Here is a 12,503-nt window from a genome sequence, read left to right as displayed (position 1 = left end):
TGGGAGACCGAGAGGGCAAGGTGCAATCGGGCGGCCAAATGTCGGAGAAGTGGGAGGACATCATGGACAAGAACGAGGTGGCAAGTGCCAAAACACAATGAGCTCAAGGAGGAAAAGGAGGAGAGGTTTAAAGAGTTCATGGAGATGCAAGCAAAGAAGGTTGACATTGAGTAGAAGAGGCTTGCAGTTCAGACGGTGTGCGAGGAGTCCAAGGTCATGTATGTCAAGGCTGACGACTTGGATGCCGATGCGGCATTGTGATTTCACTAAATGCGCAGTGGAATCATTGCATGCTATGCAAATGGTGGTTGGCACTGATTCATTCGGTTGCTTTTGTTTGAATTGTTGGATCTGGATTATGAAGTTTGTTTGAATTGTTTGTCATTTGTCATGCACAATTTATCTTCCAATTGTTTGAACATTGATGAAATTTGACTTAGCGAAAAAAAGAGGGCGGAGGAAGGACAGACAAGTAGGGGATTTTTTTGTGATAGCCTTGAGATGTCCTTAGTGGCATGTTTTAACAATTGTCAACTGGACATAGCAATGTGCTTTAAGGGGTTCGACAATAGTAGGTGGAGCCAGGATTTTGTCATGTGTGCATGTAGGTGGGTGGCCATTGTGGTGGGACTTAGCGCACATTTGCACTTGACTGACTTGACATTGATGAGTTTGACGCATTACTTACACTTAGTCAATCGATGGCACAAACAAAACAGATACAAGTGCCTGATCAAAGCCTAAACGAACAAAAGAGACGAAACATTGTGCACATTTTTTGGAGTTTAGGAAAACATTGTGTATTTGTGCAGTAGAAATTAGATTAAGTGCGAACTTGAAGTGCTCAATAAGAATATTGTTTTGGTGCCTTTTAGCCTCGTCCAAACAGACATTTAATCACATAGGATAAGTTAAATGGCTGGTATTAACTGCCAATGCCAATAAAAGCTACTCCCTCCATCCAAGTTTATTAGGCAACATTTTGGAAATCTCTGATACCTTTCATTGACTGGGTTTGTATCTTCAAGAAAAGAAGTTGAGAGTCCCCACAAAAAGGAAAAAGAAAACTTGTTGAGAGCGATCCACGTATTATGCATATATGTTATAAGTAAAAAGTTAAAATTCTATACTTACTTGGTGACATTCCTATTAAAGATTATTCATCCGTGTCACTCTATTTTAGTTTCCTTATGCATATGCTGTCAAATCGCCGATCTCTAGATATATCTCCTGCAAAGTTTGTGGCTGGCTTCTGCATCTCAACCGCCTCAACACAAGCTTCAACCTGCACCACAAAAACCTTCTGCCTTCTGCGACATGCCTGATGTGCATGGCCCATGCAGATGACTGCCTACATCTATTCGTCCGCTGCCCCGCGGCGGCCAGAGTCTGACGGAAGGCAGGAATTCATCGGGCTGCCCGCGACCATGACAGTGCCCGTGATCCTGACTACCCTTTGGAAAATTTGGGATGCCAGGAATGCTAAAGTTTTCCGTCAACAAAACTTTCCCGTTGAGGATGTAACACGGAACTCTTTCTCTCCGACCTCTCTCTATGGCCTGGCGTGACTTTCTTTCCCCTCGATAGCCTTTTGCTTGCGGGATTACCCACCCAGGTGAAACTTAAAAAAAAAAAACTCCTGCTCTAGGAACACACTAATGTAAATTTGTCTACTCTCAATGTTGAGCTGAAAATCAATACATAGCTTTCTAACACTCTCTTCGAAGATAAAAACCAAAACAATCACAAACCACACTATTTCGAATGTAATTGTGCACATCAATCAAGTACAAAAAGTACGAGTCGTCACATACTCAAATGGAAAAGCGAACACAAATGAGAACTTTGTTCCTATCCACGCCCTCCTGCAACTATACCTACATCTTCATTTCGAATTGCAAATCCCCTTGACCCAATCAAAGGAAACCAACAGCTAGCTCCACAAGCAAGGATCAATGCTTTCGCAGAGCTGCACACTGCATAACACAAGCAATGACCCAATGAACTCAATAGACACGCGTTCCAAATATCTCTTGAAATCTCACTCATTCTAGTTTAAATACATTTATTTTAATTTGTCTTCATCCTGGTTTCAACTACCAAAGTCTAGACTATATGTTGTTGTATTAAATGTGAATGGAATCTTTCTCTTTCTTGTCATCTTTTTGCGCTCGTAATTTGCAGGGAGCATATATTCATCCTTGGGTCCATCACTTCATTTGGAAACATTGCCTTTTTATTGCCTACAGTGACAAGCTTATCACACACTGCCGTTTGCTTTTATTTCTATTGATACTAGAAACTTGGATCCATTGTACAATTGCAGACGCTTGATTTTGGAACAACAGTTAGCTTCTTCTCAAGTTCCTAGGGAGGAGCAGATAAAATTGATAAAGGAGTTGCAGAGGAAGGAGACTGAATACATGAGACTTAAAAGGCATAGAATTTGTGTGGATGACTTCGAGCTGCTCACCATCATTGGAAGAGGTGCTTATGGGGAGGTTTGCATCTTCCAGTATCTACAAGCATGCTTTTCTGAGTCATTTAGGCAGTCCATATTTTGTAATCCCTTTCAATTCAATGGTATCTGCTCAATAAATAGTTGGCATTTGCCAAATAAACATAGTATGCATGCCAATACGTTGACTGGCGGCGCCAGTTGGTTGCATGTAGCATTTCCTAGATCTATTGTCTCTAAAATTCCTGATGTTTAAAGTACAACTGTTTGTCATGCTGGAGCTGCTGACCCGTAGGTGATAACTTGATTTGTTTTTCTGATAGGTTCAACTATGCCGGGATAAATCCTCTGGTAATATTTATGCAATGAAAAAACTAAAGAAGTCTGAAATGGTTGTCAAGGGTCAGGTATGCTAAGAGTACTGTACTGCTTGTTTTGCATTTTCTTTTCTTTTTAATATTTGTGGTTATGTTAGTACATTTTTGTTTTGATATATTTTGATGCTAGCCACCAAAGCAGTCTCGTCATGTAAGAAGTAACAATGATAGATGCCATGCTAGAGAACTCAAAATGGCTTGTACCTTGACCCGTGTGTTAAGTTCTGACTGATTTTTTTTTCGAGAAACGCAAAGATCTTTGCGTTTCATTGCATTGAAGAGAAGGGATAGTACAATCCTCCTAGGAGGCTGGGGTTACAAAGGTTGTGCTCTCGATCAGTGGACGTCCCAGGATGTGGGCAGGACAACCCTGAGCCCCTGTGCCCCGGCTTGTGCCCAACATTTGGCCTCAGTTTTAATCCTATCCACTAATGCTTCTATCGATGGCCGCGCGTTTTCGAAGACGCATTCATTCCGCTGCTTCCAGATCATCCAAGGAACTAACATGGCTACGGACTGCAATCCTTTGCGCAGCGTGTGCGGTGTCTGTCCCTTCGTCTCCTGCCACCAGTCTATGAGTGAGGGCTCATTGTATGGTGGCTGTGATGGAATGCGAGTCCAGTCCAAGATGGCATGCCAGGTTTGCCGCGCGAATGGGCAGGCCAGGAGCAGGTGCTGGATGGTCTCTGGTGCTTGATCGCAGAGGAGACATTTGGGGTGGTGCTGCAGGCCGCGACGGGCCAGCCGTTCCGCTGTCCAGCACCGGTCCTGGCTGGCTAGCCAATGGAAGAACCGGACTCTGGGTGGTGCCCAGCTCTTCCATGTCAGCTTCCATGAGGGGCATCTTGTGGATCCATGAAAGGTCGCAGCGTAGCAGGATTGCGCCGTGTAAATGCCGTTGGCCGTCCACCTCCAGAGCATTTGGTCAGGCACATTCGTGAGAGTGATGCTCTGTACGGCCTGCCAAAGCATCAGGTATTGCCCAATTTCATGTATCCCGAGCACTCCCTGGATGTCGCGGGCCCAAGCGTTGCCCGTTAGGGCCTCCGCCACTGTTCTCACTTTGCGCCTCCGTTTGGGGAGGGGATGCATTGGGAAAGCGCAGGGGCGAGCTCGCGGATGGATTGCCCCTGTAGCCAGCGGTCGTCCCAAAACAGGGCCGTCAATCCATCACCGAGGACCATGGTAGTGGAGGCGAAGAACAGCGCGCGCTCCTCAGGAGTGAACTGCAAGTCGAGCCCTTGCCACGCGCGGTTGTCGTCCGTGCGAGTGTACCATAGCCAACCTCAGTGCCAGGCCAACGCGCTCCAGGTCCGTATCCCCAAGCCGCCATATTCCAGCGGACGGCACACATAGCGCCAGTTGACATGGCAGTGTCCACCATTGGCAATTGCACGTCCAGCCCATAAGAAGCCCCGTTGTATCTTCTCCAGCTGCCTCAAAGTCTTCTTATGGGGGTTGAATGCGAGCAGTTGGTGAACCGGGATGGCCTCGAGCACCGCTTTGACCAATGCGAGCCGTCCAGCCTTGTTCATGAGCCATGCTTTCCATGTTGGGAGCCTGGCAACCACTGAATCTACAAGGGGCTGTAGTTGGGCGGCGGTGGGGCGGCGCAACGTTAGTGGGATGCCGAGGTAGGTGATGGGCAGGTCGGCCGTCCCGCATCCTACTTGGGCAATCGTCGCGGCTGCGTCGGGGTCGCCATGGAAGATGGTGGCCGAGCTCTTGGCATAGTTCACCCGGAGGCCGCTAGCTTCACCGAAGAGTGTTAGGATGCCCTTGACGGCCTTCACGTCTCCCGGTGTGGCGTGGCAGAAAAGCATCACATCGTCGACGTATAAGGAGATGGCCGGAATGGCTCGTCGGGGGTGCAGCTTTTGCAAGATGCCGGAGTCGTGGGCGCGGTGGATGAGGCGTCCGAGGGTGTCCATGGCGAGCACGAAGAGTTGTGGCGACACGGGGTCGCCCTGTCGCAGTCCGCATCGGTGCCATATCGGCGGTCCTGGCTCGCCATTCAGATGATCCTAGTGCTTGAGGTCGATAGCAGTATCGCAAGCCACTCCCGGAAACGAGGCCCGAACCCATACTGGTCCAGCACCTCAAAGAGGAAGGGCAAGGATAGGGAGTCGAAGGCTCGCGTGAGGTCAGAGTTTGAGCATGACTCTTGGGGCCCCAAGTTGGTGCAGCAGCTTCATGGATTGCCTGACCAGGATGAAATTGTCGTGGAGGCTCCGGCCTGGGATGAATGCATTCTGGTTGCAACTGACCAGGTCGCCCAACCTTGGCGCGAGGCGTAGCGAGAGCACTTTCGCGAAGATTTTGGCCATGAGGTGTATCAGGCATATAGGACGGTAGTCGCGGAGCTGGCAGGCATCAGCGCGCTTTGGGGGCAGGGTCAAAAGGGCCTGGTTAAGCTTGCTGAAGCCGCGACCGCGCAGCTCGAAGAGTTGCTGGAAGATGTCCAGGAAGTCCTGTTTGACCGTGCTCCAACATGCCCGCAAGAACTCAGCTGTAAATCCGTCGGGCCCAGGCGCCTTATGTGCCGGGAGGCATTTGACGGCATCCCATATCTCCTCAGGGCTGAATGGGGCGTCGAGGCATGTCAGGTTGCAAGGCTCTATGAGCTGCGATAGGTCCAGCGAGTGGCCGCGGGCGAAGGCCGAGCCCAGCAGTTCGTCAAAGTGAGAGAAAGCCGCCTGCGCCATCCCCTCCTGATCCGCAATCACATGTCCATCCACGGTGAGGCTGTGGATGTGGTTCTTCTGCCGGCGGAAAGAGCACTGTCGGTGGAAGAATGTCGTGTTGGCATCCCCATCCTTGAGTGTGGTGATGCGTGCCCGCTGCCTCGCAATCGTGTGCTCCAACGATGCCAGCCCAAGGTAGGATATTTTGAGCTGCCTCCGCAGCCAGTCCTCGGGGGGCGGGAGCACCCGTTCCTCCTGGGCCTTGTCAGATCGCGAGATCAGCTCGCGGGATATGGCCATCTTGTCGCGGATGTTCCCTTTGGACCTAGCACTCCAGCTGGTCAGCCTGCGGGCAGTGGCCTGGAGGCGGAAAACCAAGCGCCGGAAAGGATCTGGGTCATGTACCGATCCCCAAGCCGCGGCCACTGTTTCATGGAACCCATCCAGCCGCAGCTAGAAATCCTAAGTGGAAGCGTCGGTGCGCCGCGTGCGTGGGCGAGCAGTCGAGGAGGAGGGGGCAGTGGTCAGACACGACAGAGGCGAGGCAGCGCAGGTGGCAATTGCCGTGCGCGTCTTCCCAGTCCGATGTGCAGAACACGCGATCCAGGTGCACGAGGGTGGGCGGGGACTGCTCGTTGGACCAAGTGAATCGCCGTCCATTGAGGTACATCTCCTTCAACGTGAGGTCGTTGACGAGGCGACCGTCAACGGAATCTGCCCATCATGCGGCGGCTCAGGTTGCCATTGTTCTTGTCCTCGTCGCGCAGAATTAGGTGGAAGTCGCCGCGTAGCATCCAGGGCCCGGGGCAGTCTATGCATATCTCGCGTATTTCTTGCAGGAAGGCGATCTTGTCTGCGTCTTCTTGGGGGCCATAGACCACCGATAGCCACCACGGCGCGCCGGTGGCCGCGGTCACTTTGGCCGTTATGGCGTTCGTGGTGAACATTGGGTCCGTGATGGTCACGGCCCTGCTCTTCCACGCAAGCAGTATGCCTTTCGTGGATTGTAGAGTAAGAGCATAGGACTGCCTTTCGTGGATTCCTTTTTTATAACTGTGACACGAATGTTATAGATAACACGTGGTTCAGATTGTAGAATAGGACTGTCGGTCATGGTCGGCTGTTATTTTTCTACTCTACAATTTTTTTTACCTCAATATGATTTTTGATGCACTGTTGTTTTCATGAACTATTGTTTAATACGAGAGGCTTTGTATGTTATCCCAGATTATTCATTTTTGCTTTGAATTGAAATCTTTTCAACTATTATTATGGGAATATTTAGTAAGTTTAGTTTGCCCTGTTCTTCTTTTTGGAACTAATATTTTCTTTACATCTATTAGGTGGAGCATGTTAGATCTGAAAGAAACTTGCTGGCTGAAGTTGGTAGCCACTGCATTGTGAAGCTATACTATTCTTTCCAAGATGCTGAGTATCTCTACCTTATCATGGAGTACCTTCCCGGAGGTGATATGATGACCCTCCTCATGAGAGAGGATACCTTAGCTGAAAATGTGGCTCGATTCTATATTGCTGAGACAGTTCTTGCCATTGAGTCTATTCATAAACATAATTACATCCACAGGTCACATACTTCCAAATCTTGTTTGCATATGCTATATTCTATATATGTTTATTCAAATCTATTTTTGTTTTATTGTCCTTACAGGGATATTAAGCCTGATAATCTCCTTCTCGATAAGAATGGACACATGAAGTTGTCAGATTTTGGCTTATGCAAGCCAATTGACTGTACCAAATTGTCAACATTGAATGAAGATGAACCTATGACTGATGAAAACCTTAGGGAGTCCATGGATATCGATTATTCTCTCTCTGATACAGCAAATGGTAGAAGGTGGAGAAGTCCAAATGAACAGCTTCAGCACTGGCAGAAGAACAGGAGAAAATTGGTGCGTGCTTGCTTACCATATCGAGCATCCAACTAGTTACATACAACTCCATTTTTTTTCCTTATTCCATGGGCATAAATTCTCAACATCATTTCTCAAAAGGGAAAAGTATCGCCAAACATTTCCATTTTAAATGAATTTCAGGCATTTTCTACTGTCGGTACGCCTGATTATATTGCTCCTGAGGTGTTACTGAAAAAGGGATATGGAGTTGAGTGTGACTGGTAGGTTAAGAATTTCATATTCACATACTTTATTCCTTGTTTTGATCTTCAAGGCAAAAAATTAAACTTGTCTCTTGTTTTAAATAACTGTTGTATGATTGCTTATTTTTTATTTGCATGCAGGTGGTCCCTGGGTGCAATCATGTATGAGATGCTTGTTGGGTATCCACCATTCTATTCGGATGATCCAATAACCACATGCCGAAAGGTTTGTTTGCTGAATAATCTATCTATAACTGAATCGTTAAGCCCGTGCAGTTGCGTGTTGTATACATGTAAATTTGGACATGCCATTGCAAAGTTTACAGTAAAATTGCAACCTTTGCAGTGGCATTATTCCAATCTTTCCTTGTACTTGTAACATATCTTATGAGAGTTGTCTTTGTGGTCAAGATCATTACATTATCTAGTGAGTTGGAATATGTTGCAGATAATAGGATCCCGCCAACTGGTGGGATAGAGCTCTTTTTTTTTCCAGTGGGAGTTATTATCATATAGTTATCTTTTTCCACTGAGGGTGTTTAAACACACATCATCATTAGCCCCACCAAAAAGGATGGATATACGTTTTTCCTTTTTTGAATGAGAATTGCATGGCATATTCTATTTGTTATAAGTCTAACCACACATTGACTTTCATTATATAACAATATATTTACTGCTTGTGGGTTATACTGATTTTGATTCATTTTTTTAGAACAGTCATACTGTAGTGTAGTGGTTTAATTTGATTATCTTAGTTATTATAGTTTAGTATGGAGCTTATTTTTAGCTGCACGTTAAATTTACTGAAAACATTGCTGCGCATTTGCTATTTGTGTTGTTGTGCAGGAACATACAAATTTTCAGGTCCAGATCACCCTAGTTGAATGAGGTAGATGAAATATAGTTAGCGAAGTAGTTCCTTGCTAAAGGCTTTGTTGTTGTGAAGTAGTTCCTTGCTCTGCAAGGTTTGCCAAATGTTGCTAGCCTTAATTCTCTCCCATGTGTGGAAGTGTGTAAATGGCAAAGTTCTTTGGTCTTTAGCTTTAAATTACTCCTATGCTGGCATGATTTGAAATCCTGGACTACCTGTCTTTGAATTTCATACAATTGACATTAAACTTATGTAATTTGGTCTCTTTTTCTGGGTATATATAACCTGGGAAAGATGAGTACCCATATTCTATAAGCGCTCCCACTTTCTGTTGTAAGTACTGCACTGACTCTGCTGTACTACTTCCTAGATTGTACATTGGAGAAGCTATTTAAAATTTCCAGAAAATCCAAGGTTGTCTCCTGAAGCTAAGGATCTCATTTGTCGGTTCTTATGTGATGTTGACCACAGGATTGGCAGTGGAGGGGCAGATCAAATAAAGGTATTTGTCTCTCAAAATTATCTGCTGTCTCCAGTTGCAAATATAAGTTATCTTAAAATCCATGCTGGTAAAACATATTCAGATTTAGTCATCCATGTACAAAATAGTACCTAAATTGGCTGGCTGAAATCGGTATTACTATATATCACGAAATTATAATTGCATACGCCTGTGGACTCGTATTAGGGGCAAAAAAATATTAAAGAAAGGGAGTTAAAGAAAGCGAAGGAGAGGCTGCCGCATGGCCGGAAACTGTGGTCACAAGGACAAATAGAAACATGGATGAGCAGGACTAGGTTTCAGATAATACTCTTTAAGGAAAAAAGAATTGGGATTGTCAAGTCTGTCCAGGAATTAGTGAGACGAGCATTCAAATCAGAGTTGTGTTTGTGTCCAGTGGGTACTATATAAACCAGGTCCTTGTTTGTAATAACAATCAAGTCTTCTAGTTTCTATTCCTGACCCCTCTGAGTCTCTCTATCTAATCTCTGCTACCCTTTTAATCGCCGGCAAGGGCGCCTTGATGCAGATGACGAACTCGTCCCCTTGTGTCCCACCCCTACTTCCACAACTATACATACATACGATTCCATCCGAGTATTGCTTGAAAATGTTATGTTTGTTACACCCAATTTCTTTTTCTTAGGCTCATCCTTGGTTTCATGGAGTTGAATGGGATAAGCTTTATGAAATGGAGGCGGCGTTTAAGCCTCAAGTAAATGATGAACTGGATACACAGAATTTTCAGAAGTTTGACGAGGTGAGCAAATTCTTTTGCATTAGTTTGCTGTGTGTTTGATCCTTTAAACTAGACTGACCAGGGACCCCCTGGTGGCACTTATTACAGAAGACAACCCGAGCACCACCCTTTAGTTTGCTTCTTTAAATATTCCCAACTTTCAAGAATATTTCGTTTCATATTCAATATGTCATTCTTTCAGCTCCATATGCTTTTCTGCCATGCATAAATTATATTTATCACTTTCTTTCTTCTCTGCAGGTAGATCCCGCTCCAGCAAGAACAGGTTCTGGGTCCTCAAGGAAGGTATGAATTTATGAACCCTCAGATTCGACAAAACTACTCTAAAAGCATGTTCAGCCTTGCATGCCCATTTTTGACTCCTCTTTAAGACCACATGATATTGTTGATAATGACCACGTGATATTGTTGATAATATTAATACATTCATAATCTGTCTTTTTAATTCCATAACGTTGTCATTTTGTGTATTTAATTTAACCTATACGTGGAGAAGAGGCAGGGTAAGCACAAATATGTCCGTATCAAGGTTATCCATCATCCTACCCACTCCAGCTCTACTAATTAAGTGATCTATTATCCTGCAACCATTGGATTGTTGTCAGTACTGCTTAGGAGTAACGGACCGTGTAGGATCACCAAACTATTCGGTTTCTTATTTCATGCGGTATGTGCCCCCCAAAATTTGCCATAGAATGTGTTGCAACTTTGCAAAACATTTTTCATGAAGGCAGAGCTTATCATGATTTATCTATGTGGGATGGGGTGGGTTCTTTTTCTTTCACTTTTAATGTCCATGCCTAGGAATCAATTTCTGTCTTGTAATAAACTACACACCTTTTGTTGCACTTCAAGTTACTGAATCATCTTCATCAGTGGTCACATTTAGATGTCCATGGATAGGCATTTCAACATTTGTAACAGACTACATGCCATTATTTCTTTATTTACTCCAAAGCTCTTCGTCATTGTTTGGAAACATTATTGCAGATGATTCCTAATACTAAAGACCTTAGCTTTGTGGGCTATACATACAAGAACTTCGAAGCTGTGAAAGGTTTGCGTCAGTCTGCAGGTTTGTTTCCTTGTAATCATTAGTCATTTCAGATGATTTGCTTAGTTTACTATAACTGGCTGATACACCTCCCCTCCCTCCCTAAAGCACACAGTTTCTTTTAACCTTTATTTTGCTATTTGTTCCCAGAAGATGTTATGGTGAGATTCCTATTCTGTTTTCCTTTTTCTTAAAATAGTTTACGAGCAAATATTGGGCGATTTTTTCTTCCATATACCGGCTAATTCATTGAAAAACAAAAACTCTGCTTTTAGATAGCTGTACTTGGTGTTTATACTTGCCAATCCCCCTTTACATCAATGCTGAAAATGGGTCTATCTTTCCCAGATTACCTCAATGGTAGAAATAGGAACTGCTCACTGCTTAGTTTCGCTCCTTTCAGCTCAGTAGTAATTGCTGTTTTTCAGTCCACTTTACCATTTCTGTTGATTTTGATTACCTGTTAGATTGTTTTTTTAGCACAGCTACAATTTCATATTTATCATGTGTTGCCACAGTATATGTTACTATGTACTACAGCAGTGCATGTGCACATTATGTCAGATTGTTATACTGCCTTCACTTTGTTAGTTTCATTCCTTACTTGCAACAGCTTATGTAAACATAAACGTATGCAGGTCTGGGAAGAAGCTCCTCGTTAACAAGCCAGCCTAGTGAATCTGCATCTGGTGAGTATTATTTCCTTTTGTTGGCTTGTTTGTAAACATCTGGCTAGAATGTCCCTTGCTTATGCCATTTTATCTTGTTTGAACCCTCACGATCCCAGATACAGCCGACATGGATTCATCAGCAGAACCGAATGGAAGTGACACACACATGCACACTGTCTCGTCTGCCGATCATATGATGCAATAAGCAGCCTTGCTGTGGCTGAAATCCCTGTCCCCGCACCAGCATGATTCGCCTTCAGTGATGTGGCTTCATCCAAAGCGATCTGCTTGATTTTAGTCAGGTCTCACGCTGTACTTATCGTTGGTGAGCATTTTGTTGTAGGTGTGCAAATTAGTCAGTATGCAACAGCGCATGTGCTGGGCTTGGTCAGATATGGTGCTGAGCTGCTTGGTTGCCCAGGTTGGCAGGTTATTGCCTTCCTTGCGGCAGTTCGTAGCCCGCCAACGTATGATCATCATGGGGTAGGATAAGAATTAAAGAGAAAGTAATAGGCTAGCCATTGTTGCTTGCTGCTGGATGTTTTTTCTTTTCAGTTCTAACTGCCTGATACTTTGATATGCATCGGATAATTATCTGTTGGAACTTGCACATGAATGCTTCATCTGTGGATTAAACTGAGTTTCCATATTTTAAATGCCCAGTGTAGCCGGTGACGTTTCTTCATTTTTTTCTAGAGTGATGTTTCTTCATTCTATAGGATTTATATATATCCAACGTTATGCCATCTTGGATCGCTACTACAAGCTTTTTGAGTGCCCCCTTGCGACCGAGGTGGTTTGCGCCTTTGCAGATTTCTATGGATGGCATCTCCCCCAGGCTAGCCCCCCACTCCTCCCCGTCGTGCCGACTCTCAGCATGATCGCGCCTTGTTTGTCCGTGACCCCGTGTATCAACATTCTTCCATGGATGTAAACCTCAAGATTATGTTTTGGAATGTTCGCGGCCTCAATAGCCGGGCCAAGTGTTCTGCCGTCCGCACTGT

General features: G+C 45.0%; 1 protein-coding gene across 2 annotated transcripts in view; it reads left to right on the top strand.

Moving 5' to 3' along the window:
- The window catches only part of LOC119328890 (serine/threonine-protein kinase tricornered-like), a 15,818-nt gene extending 3,663 nt beyond the window's left edge, over positions 1–12,155 (top strand). The window contains exons 2-13 of one of the 2 annotated variants that reach the window (XM_037601892.1): positions 2,327–2,501; positions 2,782–2,865; positions 6,863–7,104; positions 7,189–7,432; positions 7,577–7,656; positions 7,780–7,864; positions 8,883–9,014; positions 9,661–9,774; positions 10,015–10,059; positions 10,765–10,849; positions 11,467–11,517; positions 11,616–12,155. In XM_037601892.1, coding sequence (XP_037457789.1) covers positions 2,327–2,501; positions 2,782–2,865; positions 6,863–7,104; positions 7,189–7,432; positions 7,577–7,656; positions 7,780–7,864; positions 8,883–9,014; positions 9,661–9,774; positions 10,015–10,059; positions 10,765–10,849; positions 11,467–11,517; positions 11,616–11,704 — 1,426 coding nt within the window. In that variant the 3' untranslated portion in view covers positions 11,705–12,155. Of the gene's footprint in view, positions 1–2,326; positions 2,502–2,781; positions 2,866–6,862; positions 7,105–7,188; positions 7,433–7,576; positions 7,657–7,779; positions 7,865–8,882; positions 9,015–9,660; positions 9,775–10,014; positions 10,060–10,764; positions 10,850–11,466; positions 11,518–11,615 lie in introns of those variants that run through there. The other variant, XM_037601897.1, reaches the window with a different exon arrangement.
- The last annotated feature ends 348 nt before the right edge of the window (positions 12,156–12,503 follow it).

The sequence above is a fragment of the Triticum dicoccoides genome, chromosome 1B, assembly GCF_002162155.2.
Source record: "Triticum dicoccoides isolate Atlit2015 ecotype Zavitan chromosome 1B, WEW_v2.0, whole genome shotgun sequence".
Taxonomy (NCBI): Eukaryota; Viridiplantae; Streptophyta; class Magnoliopsida; order Poales; family Poaceae; genus Triticum; species Triticum dicoccoides.
This window is presented reverse-complemented; position numbering and strand designations above follow the sequence as displayed.